Source organism: Podarcis muralis, chromosome 5, assembly GCF_964188315.1.
Source record: "Podarcis muralis chromosome 5, rPodMur119.hap1.1, whole genome shotgun sequence".
In the NCBI taxonomy this organism is placed as follows: Eukaryota; Metazoa; Chordata; class Lepidosauria; order Squamata; family Lacertidae; genus Podarcis; species Podarcis muralis.
In genome coordinates, this window is record NC_135659.1 from 51,150,472 (window position 1) to 51,169,672 (window position 19,201).

The 19,201-nt window shown below is 41.4% G+C and overlaps 1 protein-coding gene across 9 annotated transcripts in view; it reads right to left on the bottom strand.

The window, feature by feature from the left end:
* The window catches only part of RNF220 (ring finger protein 220), a 330,113-nt gene that overhangs the window by 73,867 nt on the left and 237,045 nt on the right, over positions 1 to 19,201 (bottom strand). For 8 of the 9 annotated variants that reach the window (XM_028733705.2, XM_028733697.2, XM_028733704.2 and 5 more), the window contains 2 exons: positions 14,638 to 14,733; positions 6,337 to 6,379 (listed from right to left, as the gene is read on the bottom strand). In XM_028733705.2, the coding sequence (XP_028589538.1) occupies positions 6,337 to 6,379; positions 14,638 to 14,733 (139 nt within the window). Of the gene's footprint in view, positions 1 to 6,336; positions 6,380 to 7,155; positions 7,334 to 14,637; positions 14,734 to 19,201 lie in introns of those variants that run through there. The other variant, XM_077928792.1, reaches the window with a different exon arrangement.

The following is a 19,201-nucleotide window of genomic DNA, read 5'->3' on the forward strand; positions in this document are numbered from 1 at the left end:
CAAGCTAATCTACTCACTTCCTCCACTCGGCAGAGATCAGTTGATTTCTATTCTCTTTACAATAACCTCTGTGTTGCTGGAAGTGTTACTGATTTTCCAAAAAAAATGAGTTAGTTGAAGGGGAGGATCTGCAAAGAAAATTTTATCACACCTGGATTTTCAAAGACATCTTGACCAAGTCCTTGTAAAAGACTACAAAGAGAGAGAGACTTTGGAAACAGTGGTGTGGGAAAATACAGCCTCAATGACAGATTTCTATCCCAAGAGTTCAGTGGAACCCCAAAGTAAAAAGATAAATCATAGAATCATAGAATCATAGAGTTGGAATAGACCACAAGGGCCATCGAGTCCAACCCCCTGCCAAGCAGGAAACACCATCAGAGCACTCCTGACATATGGTTGTCAAGCCTCTGCTTAAAGACCTCCAAAGAAGGAGACTCCACCACACTCCTTGGCAGCAAATTCCACTGTCGAACAGCTCTTACTGTCAGGAAGTTCTTCCTAATGTTTAGGTGGAATCTTCTTTCTTGTAGTTTGGATCCATTGCTCCGTGTCCGCTTCTCTGGAGCAGCAGAAAACAACCTTTCTCCCTCCTCTATGTGACATCCTTTTATATATTTGAACATGGCTATCATATCACCCCTTAACCTCCTCTTCTCCAGGCTAAACATGCCCAGCTCCCTTAGCCGTTCCTCATAAGGCATCGTTTCCAGGCCTTTGACCATTTTGGTTGCCCTCCTCTGGACACGTTCCAGTTTGTCAGTGTCCTTCTTGAACTGCGGTGCCCAGAACCGGACACAGTACTCCAGGTGAGGTCTGACCAGAGCAGAATACAGTGGCACTATTACTTCCCTTGATCTAGATGCTATACTCCTATTGATGCAGCCCAGAATTGCATTGGCTTTTTTAGCTGCCGTGTCACACTGTTGGCTCATGTCAAGTTTGTGGTCAACCAAGACTCCTAGATCCTTTTCACATGTACTGCTCTCAAGCCAGGTATCACCCATCTTGTATTTGTGCCTCTCATTTTTTTTGCCCAAGTGCAATACTTTACATTTCTCCCTGTTAGAGATTGCAGAGTTTTGAGAAACTAAAGGATAAAGTGCGAGATTGGTTACATTATCGTCAAATTAGGGAGGTTTTTAATATGGACAAAAAAACAGGCTTCCAGGTGGAAAAATCGAAACTAGAAACAGAACTGTTAGAACCTAAAACTAAGGTACTTTCAAGAATGTATAACTTGCTGTTAAAATGGAACACTCAGGATGAAACGGTCAAATCAGCTATGATAAAGTGGGCCCAAGACATTGGCTATAATATTATGTTTGCTGACTGGGAACGGTTATGGACCACTGGTGTGAAATTCACGGCATGTAATGCCCTGAAAGAAAATATTATGAAAATGATATATAGGTGGTACATGACCCCAGTCAAGCTTGCAAAAATATATCATTTGCCGGATAATAAGTGTTGGAAATGTAAAGAAACTGAGGGAACATTCTTTCACCTTTGGTGGACGTGCCCAAAGGTCAAGGCTTTCTGGGAAATGATCTATAATGAATTGAAAAAGGTATTTAAATATACCTTCCCTAAGAAACCAGAGGCCTTCCTTTTGGGCATTGTTGGCCAAATGGTGTTAAAGAAGGATAGAACTTTCTTTATGTATGCAGTAACAGCAGCAAGAATACTCATCACAAAACATTGGAAGACACAAGATTTGCCCACTCTGGAAGAATGGCAGATGCAACTGATAGACTATATGGAATTGACAGAAATGACTGGCAGAATCCGAGACCTGGGAGAAGAGCTAGTGGAAGAGGACTGGAAGAAATTTAAAGACTACTTGCAAAAGCATTGTAAATTGTATGAATGTTAGATGATGCAGGATATAAAGATAATATGGCATTAGTGACATAGCTGAAAAGAGTATGGAAAAACTGGTTTATAAGAACAAAGGTGAAGTTAGAATAATGTTATGTCAAACTCAAATAATTGATAATAAAGGGAAAAATTGGAGATATAATAGTTGAAATGTATAATACAAAATAAGATTTAAAAGAAGGTGAAGTATTGCTGAACAAGATTCTGTAAAAGGGAATACAGAAAAGGGAGATGTGAGGGAGTCTGGAAGGAGGGATATGAAAATAATATCTAAGAAATTGGTTTTTTATGTTTTTTTTATGTCTTTTTTCTTCTATTTTGTATGGGGGGTTTTTTACTGCGTTTTTTTTCCCTTTTCTTCTTTGGCTTTGTTGATTGATTGTGATGGTGTTTTTTTCTTTTTGGTTGTGAATGTGAACTCTGCTTTATTGCCTAAAATCTTAATAAATATCTTTTTTTTAAAAAAAAATACATTTCTCCCTGTTAAAGTTCATCTTGTTTGTTTTGGCCCAGTTCTCTAATCTGTCAAGGTCGTTTTGAAGTGTGATCCTGTCCTCTGGGGTGTTAGCCACCCCTCCCAGTTTGGTGTCATCTGCAAATTTGATCAGGATGCCCTTGAGTCCATCATCCAAGTCGTTGATAAAGATGTTGAATAAGACCGGGCCCAAGACAGAACCCTGTGGCACCCCACTAGTCACTCTTCTCCAGGATGAAGAGGAACCATTGATGTGCACCCTTTGGGTTCGGTCAGTCAGCCAGTTACAAATCCACTGAGTGGTAGCATAGTCAAGTCCGCATTTTACCAGCTTCTTTACAAGAATATCATGGGGCACCTTGTCGAATGCCTTGCTGAAATCAAGGTAGGCTACATCCACTGCGTTCCCTTCATCTACCAGGCTTGTAATTCTGTCAAAAAACGAGATCAGGTTAGTCTGACATGACTTATTTTTCAGAAATCCATGCTGACTATTGGTGATCACAGCATTCCTTTCTAGGTGCTCACAGACTGTTTGCTTAATGATCTGCTCCAGAATCTTCCCTGGTATTGATGTCAGACTGACTGGGCGATAATTATTTGAGTCCTCTCTTTTACCCTTTTTGAAAATAGGGACAACATTTGCCCTCCTCCAGTCTGCCGGGACTTCGCCTGTTCTCCAGGAATTCTCAAAGATGACTGCCAGTGGTTCTGAGATCACATCTGCCAGTTCTTTTAATACTCTTGGATGCAGTTCATCTGGCCCTGGAGACTTGAATACATCTAAACTAGCCAAGTATTCTTGTACTATCTCCTTAGTTATTCTGGGCTGTGTTTCCTCTGCTGAATCATTTGCTCCAAATTCTTCAGGTCGGGCATTGTTTTCTTTATCGGAGAAGACTGAGGCAAAGAAGGCATTGAGGAGTTCAGCCCTTTCTGTGTCCCCTGTTTGCATTTCACCATCTTCTCCTCTGAGTGACCCCACTGTTTCTTTGTTCTTCCTTTTGCTACGGACATACCCATAAAAGCCTTTTTTGTTGCTTTTAACCTCTCTAGCAAGCCTGAGTTCATTCTGTGCTTTAGCTTTTCTGACTTTGTGTCTACATGTGCTGGCTATTTGTTTGAATTCCTCTTTGGTGGTTTCCCCCCTTTTCCATTTTTTGTACACATCCTTTTTTAATCTTAACTCAGTTAAAAGTTCTTTAGATAGCCACCCTGGCTTCTTTAGGCACCTTCCATGTTTCCGTCTCATTGGTATTGCCTGAAGTTGTGCTTTTACTATCTCCCTCTTAACAAACTCCCGGCCATCATGAACTCCCTTTCCTTTTAGTATTACTGTCCATGGGATCTCACCCAGCACTTCCCTAAGTTTTATGAAGTCGGCTTTCTTAAAGTCAAGAAATTGAGTCCTAGTATGCTTGGCTGCTCCTTTCCGTTGTATAGTAAACTTCAGAAGAACATGATCACTCGCGCCTAATGATCCTTCCACTTCTACCCCACTAACCAGGCCATCAACATTGGTTAGGACCAGATCTAAAATGGCTGTTCCTCTTGTTGCTTCTCCCACTTTCTGGACAATGAAGTTGTCTGCAAGGCCAGTGAGGAATCTGTTTGACCTTATGCTCTTGGCTGAGTTTGACATCCAAGAAATATCTGGGTAATTGAAGTCCCCCATTACTACTATCTCCCTTCCTTTTGCATGCTTGGCCATCTGAACTGCTTGGCCAAATGAACTGCCTATGTCTACAGAAAGTGCCAATCTAGACTAAAAATAACCTGAAGGAAGGATGAACAAAAATACAAGAGTTGATTAAGTTGTTTAGCAAGTGTAAAGCAATCTCCAACCGAAGGATTCTGAACTACTCATATATTGCTAATCCTAGGCAGATAATCATTCTTGTTACTTAAGCTTATGGCTGGGCTAGTTCTGCTTGACTAATAATAGTATTCCAAAGAATGAAACTGTAATGGTGTTCAGGTACATAGAAAAGGTGGGGTGAGGGACTGAAAGAGGAATGTGAATCTTGTATGTTATGTGACTTAACAAATCAAAGCACTGTAGGACTTAAGACCCAAGCTCCTGTCTTTTCCTTGCTGATTTTAGACTCCCAACTATCCTATAACTTTAGCTGTTCTTCAAATACCACAAGATATACAACTAACACAACACAGCAGTTAGTAAAGATAATGAGGAAGAAGAGCAAGTGATGTGTTTATGATGGGACACCAAACACTCACAATGATCTAACACAGAAACAATAAAATGGTTTAGGTGCAATATTAAACCACACTTTAGCATTGTGAGAATGAACAACAGGTTGCCCAGGACTCATGCCCCTTCAAATGAAGTTGAAAGCATTTGGAGGCAACCAGTTGGGGAATGCTGGTTTAGCATTATGTCCAAATACAGCCAACATACAATATATTTGGCAAAACCTAGGTCTGCTTTCAAAAACGATCATGTTCTTTTGAAAAATATTAGCATTTCTGCAATAATCATTTCCAGTAATAGCTCCAAGTGCCCTAAGGGAATGTTTGCAAAATGATCAATAGAATACTGCAATTGTATTCATTAATCATATCCCAGAATTATTCAGTAGCAGAAATATATTGTAGTTGTGTATGTGAAAGTCAGATCACATGTATTCACTACATAGTGCACAGTCCTCATTAATTCAAGAGCTCTCTTCTTTTATCCAACATAGTATGTTACAGCTCTGAATCTTGCTGGCATTCAAGAATTCAAGGAAAATTTCCTCTTGCACTGTCAGGATAATTTAAAGTTGCTCTTAACTTTTCAGGGATGAATTTTCATAATCTTTACTCTTGACCAAATTAAAGATGATAAAAGTACATGTTTTTCTGTTCACTGGCAGTGGAAGTAGAATCAATTAAAATAAAGGGTCACTATATAAAATATTTGAAAAATTATTCCTGCTTAGTGACAATTCACTGTGTTTTACGTACTATTGGATAAAAATTACAAAATACATCTTGAATTAATTACTTCTCTGAAGGCAGGTCTATCCTAAGACCAAAAATTATGGAATCTGCTATTACATACACAGTAGTAATAGTTAGGTTCAGCTCCAAGTTGCAAATTACTGAGGTATCAGGTCCATATAACCAGATGAGATATTAAAGGCCTTTATCCTGCACATTGTTTCACAGCATTGGGAGAGGGTGTTGAAAGAAAGGTGGAATTAAAAAAAAAGTTGTAATAAATGAAACAAACAGGAATTATAGTTGTATGTATTTTTTTTAGCTGTAAGCAGGTATTGTTGACAGCTGGAGATTATAGCAGGTAAGCAAGTGAAAACAATGCCATTGGGGAAAAAAGACTAATCTTATTACACCCATAAGAAAATCATTATTTTTAAAAAGGCAAGCAGTAAAATAATTATTCTACTTGGCATTGATTATTTCTCCTTTGCAATAGCAACCAGGCCATTTAACAAGAAGTGGTGGTACCCCAATTGTGGCATGCCCTCCTCAGAGAGGCCTGCTTGCCACCTCTTGATGGCCATTTCAATGCCAAGTAAAATACTTAAAAAAAATAATTCTCCCAAGCATTTTAGATCTGTGATTATTTAAAGTTTTGAACTGTAATCTACAGCTTCCACATGGTGTGTTTTTAATAATGTTGAGTAAATGATTCTCTCTCTTACCTCTGCTGACAATATTTTCCTGCAATTGTTGTTTTACCGCATTATATTTCATGTTTGCAAGCTGCCTGAAAAGCAATGTCATTGGGAGGCCTACATAAATGTAACCCAGGGGCAGCAACTTAAGATAGGGTTCAGAGAGGAACAAAACATGTTAGGAATACAAATGATTGATTTGAAGCTTTAACCCTTTGGGGCACATTTAGTTCAGGAATCTTGTAAAGAAAGGAAGCATTATACTTGTTAGGCCCAGATAATGAAAGTCTTCATCTCGGAACAAGGGGGAAAATGGTACAGGATTTCTGCTGCACTCACCATTCAGCCGGGTCTGTCTGTTTGCCCTCACTCGCAAGAAGGTCTGTTAAGAGAAGATCAGGAGCAAAAAAGCATTAGGAACTTGCTGGTAAGAAAACCACAGAGTTATTTACCCCATTCCGAGAAGCAGTCTTGGGGAGTGTATGGGGGAATTAGATTAGAAAAATCCACCACAGCACTCTCATCTACCTGACAAGCTTCCCTTTTGGGCGTTGCCTCCATTTACCAATTCAAACCAATACCACAATTTAATCTTCCCCAGATAACTTCTTCAAACACATATACACCCACATTTCCTCTGACTTGGTTGTTGTCCAAATATAGATATCCACAGCACCCCAAATATAGGCGCCCCGTTCATCCCAACTGCTTGCAAGGTTCCATACCACTTCCCCACTCTCTAATTCCTCAGCCTACAAGACTACTATACGGAGAAAAGCAGCCTGCAGCATGCTGTCTAGCTTTGGCTTAGCTATAAATTAATCTCCCTACAAATGAACAAGTATACCTGTATTGCCCTTATTTCCTAGATACCAAAGATAAACAACCTCCTCCTGGCCTTTCCCCTCCAGGGACCCGGTGTCATCCTTAGATAAACAAAGCCGTTCTGCACGGCCCCGAAGAGGGGAGGAGGGTATGCCTCGTCCTTAAATGAAAAAAAATGCACCCTCCAAGTTTATGGATATGGATATAAGCAGACCCCTCCCACCTCAGGGATGATGGCCCAACCCCCGTTCGGATGTAAACAAGCCCCATCTCCTGCCCTAGCGGCTCCGGCCCCAGAGACGCTCCGGCCTCTCAGACGCGCCCCGCTCGCACCTCTTCTCGACCACCGGGTTCCCTTCTCTCGCTCTGCATGGCCGGGGATGAGGGCGGATGCAGGCAACGGCCCCGGCACCTGCAATCAGCTCCCCATAACAGCGGCCGCCGCCATGTTAGCTCCGATCATGTGACCAGGCGCCGCCGCGGCCTGCGCGGGGTGAGAGTTCAGGGGGAGGAAGCTGTTCTCATGGCAACGGGGCGGCAAAGAGCGGTCTGGGACTCGGGACTTTTTCTTTTGCTACCACGCTTCCTTCTTCGCGCCGCAAATACCACCCGGCTTGATGCGATCTCCCTCAGCCCCTCCTCTAACACCACCAGGAGCCGGATGCCCGAGAGGCAACTGCTCACTCCCCATATCCCCACGCTGGGCTATAAACGTCCCCGGCACAAAGCAGCACTTCCCCTCCCGTCGCTCGGCGTCTCCCCCAAAATCTGCCCCCTTAGTGGACGTCTGTGTTTTGAAGAGAAGCACGGAAGGGACATTCTTTTACGCAAGCAAATCCTCCGGCAAGTCGGCGCAGGAAACAGGGACACTGCTAAATGCTTACAACACCCCTGTCGTCACATCAAGGCTGCCTCCCTGTGTCTTAAGTGTTCATACGTGTACATGCATTCCTGTGCAACTACAGACAAGATGCATTCTGCTCCCCAAGCAGAAATTTAACTTGCAGAGACTTTGAGAAATGAGCAGGAAAATGGCAAGTTAGCCGCTCAAGCTAACAAAATTTGGAAAGATAACTTTGCAATTAGCAGATACAGAAGTACCCCGATATTGTCTCCCTTGTAAACAGAAAGTTCAAGCTTATATCCAGTGCTTTTCTTCTGGGGGGATGCAGGGGTTCGCATACCCCTAAACATTTTGTGAATCTAAGTTTGGTCTCATTGAGGGGCAGTATCTCAATATGAGTAGGAAAAAGAGTACCCCGAAATATTTTTTTATAAAAAAAACACGGCTTATTTCTACTACAAAAAGTGCAGGAACCCACTCCAACTTTCTATAGAAGACAAGCTGCCTTTTTGGGTGCCCTGAACCAATAAAGTAACTTCCCAGGTATAAGCAGCTCCATAACTTTGAACCTTAAGAACCCTCAGCAATAACAGTTGTGAGGCTAAGCAGAGGAAAACCAACAACCCAGCAGTGCACACTTGCACACAAGCTGCAACTGTATAAAGGTACCCCTCTTGACAAATTGAGGTCTCCATTCAGAGAGGCACCTCTTTTCTAAGAAATGCTATAGGTATCACTGTACGTTGCAAGAATCACATCCAGTAAATTGTTCTTGGCATGCGTGGAAAGTCTGGCGTTTTATTAAGCTATGTGAAATACTTAGTATTTTATCTGTTGTGTGCATGTATAATAAAAAGGGCTAACAAAAAGTGGTGTGTGCAGGTCTTGTAGACTCCTAGAAACATAAGCATTCCTCCCTTTTCCTGTCAAAAGGCAGTGATGAGCTGAAGTTCTCTATAGGGATGAAATGAAGATAAAACCTTACCAAATACAACATGTTATTGGACAAAGCAGTCATTATTTTATTCTTTTATGACTCTAAAGTCACAGTCAGTGATTGCAAGAATGATAAATCTATAAAATGGCCTTCATCCTGCCAACCAGGGTCCACATCCTGCAAACACTTAAGGGAAGTGATTCACTTTGATCCTATTAGCAATCCTGCTGAAGCCATCAAAGACTATCCAAGTGTTTAAAGGCAAACATGTGTGACAGTGTTGCAATCCTGAGGCCTAAATTGCTTTAAAAAAACCCAACCTTTAAAAACCGTAAGCCTCTCGAAATGCTTTTTTCCTAAGCTTTTGAATTATTTCAATATACCGGGCTTTTCCATGTTTCTTTTCAGTAAATACATAACTTAAGGGATGAAATTTGGGACAGGTCTGCACCCTCCTGATCTCTCTGCTATTTTATACTTTTTAACTCATTTTGATCTCTCTTGCACAGCTCCCCTACAAGGTGGGGACACTAGCTGTACAGTCTTAAATGAGAGATTACTAATTATTTATTGTAGTCTGTTCCCATTTATATTCATTATAATTCACTGGGGTCAATTGCAGGTAAGATATCTTAGGTCAATACAGTATGCACAGAAGTAGACAGCATGATTTTGAAGGGGGGGAAAGAAAAATCAAGTATTTTGGGCAATCTCAACTGTCTGCTGTCTATTTATATTCCTAATTAGCACCTCTGTATGCTAAGTCTGCACTGATTTTAAGAAACAGCGAATGCCTTGCATCTGTCACAAACTGATATATGAATGAAATGCTTTATATTTCACAGATGTTAAGACATTAGTTTGTAAGCTAAAACAAGTAGTAAAATACATATTATTGAGGTTTTGAGGAGAGAGGAGGAGGGCAATTGTTTCAAGTGAAGTCTCGGCTGGCAGCTTCGTTCTAGTACACTGAGCCTCTTCTTTAGAAGCTTTATCCACATTATCTGATGCACTTGAGTTGCCAATGGACTATCCCTCAGTGACTAGTGCAAAAATGCAGCACATCACAATATACTAGTCTTTATATTTCTGGGTGCAAAATACTGTATCGTATCTTGGAGTTTAGGGAGTACCATAGGGAATTCCTTCACTCTACTGTTTAAGCCAGTGTTTCCCAACCGGTGTTCCGCGGCACACTACTGTGCCGTGAGACATCGGGTGGTGTGCCGTGGGAGGGAGGCGGGCGAGAGGCGGCGGCGGCGAGGATCCGGCGGGGGTGGGGGGAGCGGGGGCCGTCGTGCGCAACCGAACTCACTTGGCGCGCTGCCAGCTTGTCCTCCTTCAACCCGGGTCGGGCCAGGCCTGCTCACGTCCCCGGATCCCCTAGCAGCAGCCGCACGCTCTCCAAAAGCGCAACGCTGCGCGCAACCGCTCGGCCAGCTGGTGCTCTGCGACTCCGCCCTTTCCCCTCCCAGCGCCGGAGGGTTCGCGCGACCGCAGCTGTTCCCTTTCGCAGCGCGCGGGAAACAATTCCAGGCCGATTGCCTTGTGCCGAAAAGCACCGCCTCTCCTTCCAGCTCAGGCCCGGGCCGCCGGCTCCCCGAATGACGTCACGGGGGCGGGGCTTTAATGGTGGTGTGCCGCGAGATTTTTTTCCGGTAAACAGGTGTGCCGTTGCCCAAAAACGTTTGGGAAACACTGGTTTAAGCACATCTTCAAAGGATGTGTGTATTATGAATCTTTGGAAGACAAGATCAGCCCATATAAAGACCAGCCAGCAACCAGCAAAGGCATTGTGTGTACTTGTGCAAAGCAAAAACAAATCTCTGTAATAAACTGGATAATGTAAGCATATTTTAATGGCCTGATTAGTACTGTACATGCTGGCAATATCTATGGAAGGTGGAGGGAACATGGGCCAGCACATTTACAGAAGGAGCTATAGCCTACTGATTCTGCCAAAGGCAGAATGTACCTGGGCTGAATGAGATTGGCTCCTCCTCTCAGTTTGACTGCCTAGAGAGAGGGTGAAATCCTATTTTTAATGGATTTTTCTTCAGGCAAATTGCACTTTTACCAAGCAGCTCCACTCTACTTACTATCCAAACCCTGGTCTGGAATATTGGAACCTGACTCTGTCTAGTGCTTAGCATCCTCATTTCACATTTATTACAAGGAGAGATAGGAATGCTCCAATATTTTCTAGGACCTGACCTAAATTGATTCTCTGTGTTAGAATGCTAACATACTCTTTAACTGGAACAGTTCTTTCTTTTTGTCAAGAAACAGTCATGTCATTAATCCTATTCTTATGCAGAAAGCTGGGAAGAAAGGACACAGTATAAAAATTCCATTTTCAAAAAGCAATACTGTTCTCCTTGTGTTACTCAAGAGATGTCAGATTAATGCAGCCAGAGCAACTTCAAACCTCTCATTTACCTACCTACCTACATTTCTGCTTCCTTTCACCTCTTTTCCTTAACCATCCTGCCGTTGCTATTTCACTCAACATGATCACTCAAAAAAACCAACAACTTCCTGTCAGTTTCACTTGCTCTCTCTGAAAACAATTCAAGGCTTCTGGGCCTGAGCTGCAAATGCAGAGGGGACAGTTTCAATTGCAACATAATCTGTTCTTTTTCTTTATACCATAATTCCACAACAATATTTGTAGTAGCCTTTCTGTAACTCTAGTTTAAATCAAATGCATGTGGGACAACACTGTTAACTTAAAACATTTCTCCCCTTTTCTATAAGAACACAGAAAAATGCAGCATGGGTGCCAAACAGCCAAGTAGGAGAGAGCTAGCAACTAATTTTGGCTGCCAAATTATAACTTGGATTAGATCCTAGTTTTCTGATCAACCTTTCAGCTCTCATAATAATGCTTCACTTCCTAATTCTGTTCCTACTGACTTTTCCCTTGCTTTACCAGATTACATTTGTATCCAACTAGATCTAAATACATATTTCAGGAACTGTTGACCACTAATTATGCCATGTGGCAAGCAAAATCTCTACAACTTCTTGGGCAGGTACCTTCCAGAATGACTATTCAAGCCTGGGCTGGAAGGAAAACAAGAGGGCTTCCTGTCTCAGTAGAACTTTGCTTGTTCTACTAAGATCCATTCCAGACTGTTACTATTTTGCAGGAAAGATTTAATTGCATACCAGCTAATTTAGGTTTGCACAATTAAAGTACATTAAAGCATTCTGGTGCTCTTGCACAACAACCCGCATTTAGAAAAAGGACTTTTCGTGGTGCAGAAAGTGATGAGGCAACACACTAGAAAGTGTTGGAAATGATTGACGGGAAGCCATATAACAATGCAAACAAACCAGGATGAAACAAAATAAAAAAAATCCTTCCAGTAGCAACAAAAATTCCTTCCAGTAGCACCTTAAAGACCAACTAAGTTAGTTCTTGGTATGAGCTTTCGTGTGCATGCACACTTCTTCAGATACCACGAAAGCTCATACCAAGAACTAACTTAGTTGGTCTTTAAGGTGTTACTGGAAGGATTTTGTTTTGTTTTGACTATGGCAGACCAACACGGCTACCTATCTGTAACTGCTTCCAGTAGCAACTTAGAGTAAAACAAGGATGAATGTTCAATAAACAGGTCATGTGGAAGTATCCTAGTTCTGCCTTCTGGTTTACCCTCTGATCCTGATTTTACTATGGTCCTGACTCCTACTGGCTCTGCGTTGGTTTTTTGTCTGCTGATCCTTATTACTCTATGTTCCTGAGTCCTGTCTTCTGATTTCACCTCTGGTACTAATTGCTATTCAGTCTTTATTCTCTGACCCTGCCTTCTCACTTCCCTTGGGTCCTGACTCCATGTTCCCAACTCCAGACCACAACCCATGGCCCAGTTCTGACAGCTCTAGATGTATGGCTGTGGTTCATGTGGTTATTCTGTAAGGAATTTTAGAAAGCTTGGACAGGACAGCTCTGTTGATGCTTTACAAAAGGTAGGTGCAGATTACCATTTACTATGTAATTGCCACTTGCAAACGCATGCATGCCGTAGTGTTTGCAAGTGGCAATTACATAGTAAATGGTAATCTGCATCTAACTTTTGTAACCTCATGGCAGCTGACTGCACCATTTATCCACATAAAATATATGTTCTCTACATATCACTGGTAGCAGGGATGTGGAAATACCGGTATTTGCTTTATCACAGAGAGCTCCCCCATGCAATTGCAGGTGCATCAGGTTAAGTTTTCATGTGATCACTATGGGCTAAATGGTGAACTGTTTCTGTCCTTGCTAAGCCACCAACAGAGCTTATCAGTGCAAACTTTGTGAAATTTCCTTCAGAACAACCTCATAAGCAAAAGTTTGCTTCCCAATCTCTCACTAATATATACAGTATATTTCCTAGCAGATCATAAATGCCATAAAGAACTTGCAATGCAAAATTACCAGCACTGCAGTTTTAAAGAAATATATAATCAGGGCACACATCCAGTATGTGAAAAGCTCAGCTTGCAGCTCTTGGAATCAAGGGGAGAATTTTATTTTATTTGCATAAAGCCCATTGGATTAGCTCCCAGAGGAGATTTATCTCTGATGCCTGTGTATTTCCCTAGTCATATTCTAGTTATTCACTGGAGTTGCTTTGTACTACTCCGGCCTGCAAATTCTAGAGCAGTAAAAAATACAAAAAAGGATCATCCTCCGGTCTTCTACCCCTATAAAAGCAAACTATAATTCCCATTTGCCTCTCCATCAAGAATTTATGAGTCTCCATGAAGTGCCTGTTGTGAAAAGTAAAGCCATCAAATGCAAACTGGGATCACTTACTGCATACAGAAGAATACTATTAGCAATGTTTATCTGTATTTGACAATATTCAGAACAGTGTTGATTCATTTTTGAGAGCATGAACTAGCAGAAAGTACAGAGTGCGAGCACTTCATATCTCTGGCATAGTCTGAACTATATAAACTATGACTATGGCCGGAGCTACTAACAATTAAGAAAAGACATATAATGCTAGATATATTAGTCATACAATAGACACAAACGTTCATCCCAGCCTCAGACCACTACTGATTCATTAGCACAGTTATGCACTGGCTGCATTCCAATTAGTAGTACAGCCCATATACCCATGGAGATGATGGGCAGCACCCCATAATGTGTGTGTGCGCATATTTCAGACTCTAATAGGAACTGTAGTTGTACAGTGACCTTCTATTGGCTTTGGACACAGTACAGCAGATAACCTTTGTGTTCACACCTTAATAAACTATACAAAACTTACTGACCAATAAAATTGACAAGGCTACAACACTTTTTACACCTGCAAATTCCATTTACATGATTTTCAGAATGGAGTCCCACTGGTGGTGACTTGTTTCTGGCTAATTGGGGCATTATGCCTAGTCCTATTTTCCATCCATTTGCAAAATACAGTAATATCAAAATTAAAACTAACTTTATTCAATAATAGTTACAGGGTACCAGGCAGAGGGCCTTCTCAGTAGTGGCACTCTCCCTGCGGAACGCCCTCCCTTCAGATGTCAAGGAGATAACTTTTAGAAGACAACTTTTAGAAGACATCTGAAGGCAGCCCTGTACTGGGAGATTTTATGTTTTTAGATATGCTGTAAGCCGCCCAGAGTGGGTGGGGTATAAATAGAGGTGGGTGGGGTATAAATAGAGATGGGTGGGGTATAAATATTATTATTATTATTATTATTATTATTATTATTATTATTAAATACTTAACAACTGTATTTTATGCCATGATGCACCAAGAAGTATTAGGAACCAGAAAGCTATACTGGGTGCAAACCTGTTAAGGGTATTATTTAACATTTGTATACCATAGTACTTTTTTGGCAAGATTTCCCAGATGCAAGGACATATGCATTAAACAAGTGGGATATTATAATCCCTGAAAAACATAAAAGGCTAAAAAGTTAAGGACTTGAATGACAGCACTGAAAGAACTAGTAGTGGCACTTAGTAACTCCTGGTTTCCAGTCATCAGCTGAGTCCTCCTGGTTGCTCTCTCACCTGGTATCTGTCTGAGTGATGGATATCATCTGAGGAGTGAGGTGATGCCGTTGGAGAGTCTCCTTCTCGCTTGATTGAGGCTGACAACAAAATTGACTGTGGAAGAAGTGGGGAAAGGGAGAAGCAGTTAACAATGCAAAGTGTTCCTTGTTCTCAAGAGGAAGCGTAGAAGGATGTGTGATACGTAATAGCAAAAAATGCTAATTAAGAAAACATGATCACCAATAACCAGCTATAGAGAGGGACATCTTCTAAGTTAGATGGACATAACTCTTGAGATGGTTTTTGAGAATGATGCAGGAAGTCATTCAGAGAGCTAAATATTCACCTGTTCATACCAAACCTGTCACCCAGTATGGGACAAACAAGAATATCATTTCTGGGCCTCATGTGTGGTGGCTTGCATACAGTGCCTATGGTTAGGAATGGATGCATGAGCATTGCCCCTCCTCTGTCCTCCATTGTGCTCCTAAGTTTGTGTTAGTGGCAGAGGTAGCTGTATTATTTAGCTTTGTATCTCTCACATGGAAATACATCACTGAAGAACAACACTGGCAGTCATGACATAGAAACATCAGTACACAACTGCATCTTGCAGTAACTACTGCCCATTAGGCAAAGAGAGATGATTTGGAAAAAGTAAAGACAGCAACTTGGAATTGTTGGGTTAAGTGAAAGGCACTATATGAAATAATGTTCCCCCATCATCTCCATTCCAGTATCACTGGCATACACATTGGGAAACTACATAATTATACATACAGGTAAAGTATACATCACCTGGGATTATAAAAGAATGTGCAATACTATCTCTGCACCTGGACAAGAAAGATGCCACCAAAAATTCATAGGATAAAGGTGAGCAGTGCCTTGGTCAAATGACCACATATGAGGCTCCCTAAGAAGCCCATGCTAAATATTGCTTTTGTTAAAGAAAACTTTTTTATTTGCATTTTCTTAGCCATTGAAATACTATCTGAGGGTTTAAACAGGGATACAAGCGAAAGCACCTCAGTTGCACCTCTAACTTTTAACGTGCATGAAAATCTCTCAGAAAATGTACTCAAACAAAAAGATATAAAAGCAGTAATGCACAATCAGAAGAAGCATTTGGTGCCAAACACTATTCAACTGCATAGATCCATTCAGTAATTACAAATATTAGTATATTATTAAACCTTTTTCTAATTATAGGATTTCCTGTTAATCTCAGAAATATCCCAAATAACACAGACATTTCCTTTCTTTTACCACAAGCTATGCAGGCAAAATGGTCAGCAGTTTACTTGAAATTGTGAAGGTTATCAGTACTGTGCAAACTTCAGAGCAATGGCAGAGGTATAAATTCCATGCACAAAAAAGATTTATGGGAAATGATAGAGCGCTTTGACAATATTTTAAGGAGGTTCATTTACTGAGAACAGGGATGCTAACAGGATTTTCTGGGCTCACTATATGTTGATTTGACTCTCCACCCATTTGCATATATTTGCATATGCTTTGTCATTTGTGCAAATGTTCTCATTTTCAGGTGGAGTGCAGCCCCCGCCCCCCAAAAAATCAGTGGTCACTGACAAACAGCAGGTGAGCAGGTGAAGCTCACATGCTCAGCAACAGGAGATAGCTTTTTCTTTTTTCACTCTTCATCGCCCCTCATTAACCACAATTTTAGTTCCAGGACGTTTCAGGAACTCTTTCTTTCTTTCTTTCTTTCTTTCTTTCTTTCTTTCTTTCTTTCTTTCTTGGGAGGGGGATATGTCAAGATAATGATGGAGCTTAGTATCCTGTGGATCTACACCCTCCCCTGCTACCTTTGACCACGTCCTGCTTTGGTCTTCATCATTCACAAAACACTGTCAGTGGGACAGTGTTATTGGTGGAGCTTTCTGACTCACTGGTGGTCAGTTGGGCAGCTGGACTCCCTCTCTGTTAGCATTGTGGCCCTTCTACCAATCCTATAGTTCCTCAGCTGCCCTTTAGGGGAGCAAAGAATTGTCCCACAAACAAACAAACAAACAAACAAACAAACAAACAAACAGGTTGTCTCATGTGACTTCCATTTTTGTGTAATTACCATGCTGCTTGTTATACTTGAAATAGTCTTCTTCTCTTTCCCATTAATCCAGCTGATAACTCTCTAAGTCTAACTCTCTATTCAGGCCACTATTTTTTTAAAAAGCAAAGCCTTTCTGAACCAGCCTAGCCTCATATCACCCACTTCTCTGTTGCCACTGGATTATCCCCCATCCCCAGTGGTGACCCCAGGCAAGGTGCCCACCCACTCCAAACCATCTGAGCTCTGTAAAATAAGCTCAGCTAAGTAGTGAACAACTTAAAGTGTGCATATATTTGCATGTCAGTGGCTATTAGCCTATTTTCTAGGAAATTTGCCAACCCAATTACATTAACTTCTCTGGGCTGGTGTGTAATGTGCAAAAACTAACCAACAGCTCCTCACTAAACTTACCACAGCCTTATAGTTGGGTTTGGATTTACAATCTTGACTGATTCAACTTCAGCTCAGATTAGTCATATACACAGACACTTTAAACCTAAATAAGTTTGTGACAGCTGAAAGCTCCTGTCTTTTGAGATAATGGAGTGGTCACTTTGGCAGGGGGTGAAAACTGTTACTGTTTTGCTGTTTTAACTGATGTTTCCTTGTGTTTTGTGATCATGTAGTTTATTATAATTTATTTGAAAAAAAGGGGTGTAAGTTTATTAAATAAATAGGCAAATAAAACAATGTTTATAAAACCCTACACGAACCAACCATTTGAGGAACAAATACCCTGGTCTTCTAACTGCAAGCAAGAAACAATTTTAAGAGAAGTACCCACCTTGCAAAAATGTGACCATCTTTGTATCAGAAAGGGCCAAGATAGCAAAATAAAATTTGAAGCTAAAGGATGGGATCCTTCTCCCCATATCATAATAGGCTAGATACAATATTTTGACATCAGGGAGGGCTCTGGTTACACTGTAAACCCTTGCCTTCTTTCTCAGATTGCATGTAACACCCTGATCGAAGGAGTTAAAGATACTTCCCTTTTCAATTTGCTTCTGTGAAGAAATAAAAGTGCACAAGCCATCGACTCTGCTTCAAGGAACCTCAACAACGACTCTCATTGCTCCTCATCAGCCCCCACATGCCTGCCTGCCGACTCCCATCCACCCTTGCAAGTCGCTCTAATCCAATATTATTATCTGAAAAATGGCTGGGCTAGCTACGGAGACAGTAAATTAAACGTTATGTATTAGTTTTTAGCATGTGGTCCCAAGAAGAACGCTGGCCCCATTTATTCGACAAACCTCCTGAGCACCATGACAACGACCTCCAGAAAAAATGCAGGGCTAAACTAATCCCAAAGACGTCAATCTCAGACCCTCTTCTACATACGCTTGCCGTTTAGATGAATAAACTGTCTTCTTAAAATGGTAGCAAGCGGTTCTATTCTAAATACCTCGGCAGCATGTTAAACACTGTATCAGTGAGTCAAGCCCCTGCTCTAGCACCAAACTGCACTTCATTTGTGTTTCTCATTTCACCAAGGTGGAATGGCAACTGCTTCTCCATTTAGGCTGCGTCAGGAGGATTATCAGGCACATAGATGGGATGGAGGGGGAGGAATGGGAGCAGAAGGTTTGGAATTAGAAATCTTGTCAGCTTTAAATGCCCATCTCCCTCCTTCCTACCAGCATTAGTGTTTGGTTGTTGGCTGGTAGATTGTGCTCAAAGCTGGACTCAGATTTGATCAAAGGTGGGTCACCCCAATGACACCACAACCATCTTTTTGATAGTGGGTAAAAAATGGATTCGAGGGTGAAGAAGAAACAAGAAGAAGGGATGGATGGGTGGATGATAGATTGAGGGAGAGGGAGATTAAGTCTTTTCTTTGTTGCAGATTGTCTGCCACCAGAAAATACGAAAGGTCCATTGTTTTAGTGCTTAAAATTTGCACTTTTCTGAATCAAAAGAATAACAATTTGAGGTCACATAGCCTCTTAACTAATGTTAAAGCAGTGTTCTTCAACCTGTGGATTGTGATCGAAATGTTAACTGGGCCCATTCTAATGTGGCCAATGGACCCTGGGTTCCCTTAAGGGCAAGTTCTTATTCCTGCATGGAGTCTGTTTTCCTGCATTTTTGTTTGAAAAGAAAATCCTGAAGGAGAAGGTATGGATGCACATCTACTTTGAAAAATTAGGTGCCAGCTCATGCTCTCCTCAGAAAACCTCTTTCTTCATGCAGACAATGGGCCAAAACAGGAGATAATCTGTACTTAGTCTACCTAACTGAGGGCAGAGTATGAACCTGAGGCCTTCCTGGTTTTCCTAGACTAAAACAGCTATTGTCCTTGACCATTAGCCATGCTGGCTGGGGCTATTGGGAGCTGGAGTCCAAAAACATCTAGAGGGCTACAGGTTCCCCATCCCTGAGTTTCTAAATAAACAAAAGTGTTGGAGAATTTCATCAAATCCTCAACCCTCCAAATCAATTAACCCAATGGTACAGGACAACTATACACTATACAACTATTGACACTATAATCATGAAGGTGTT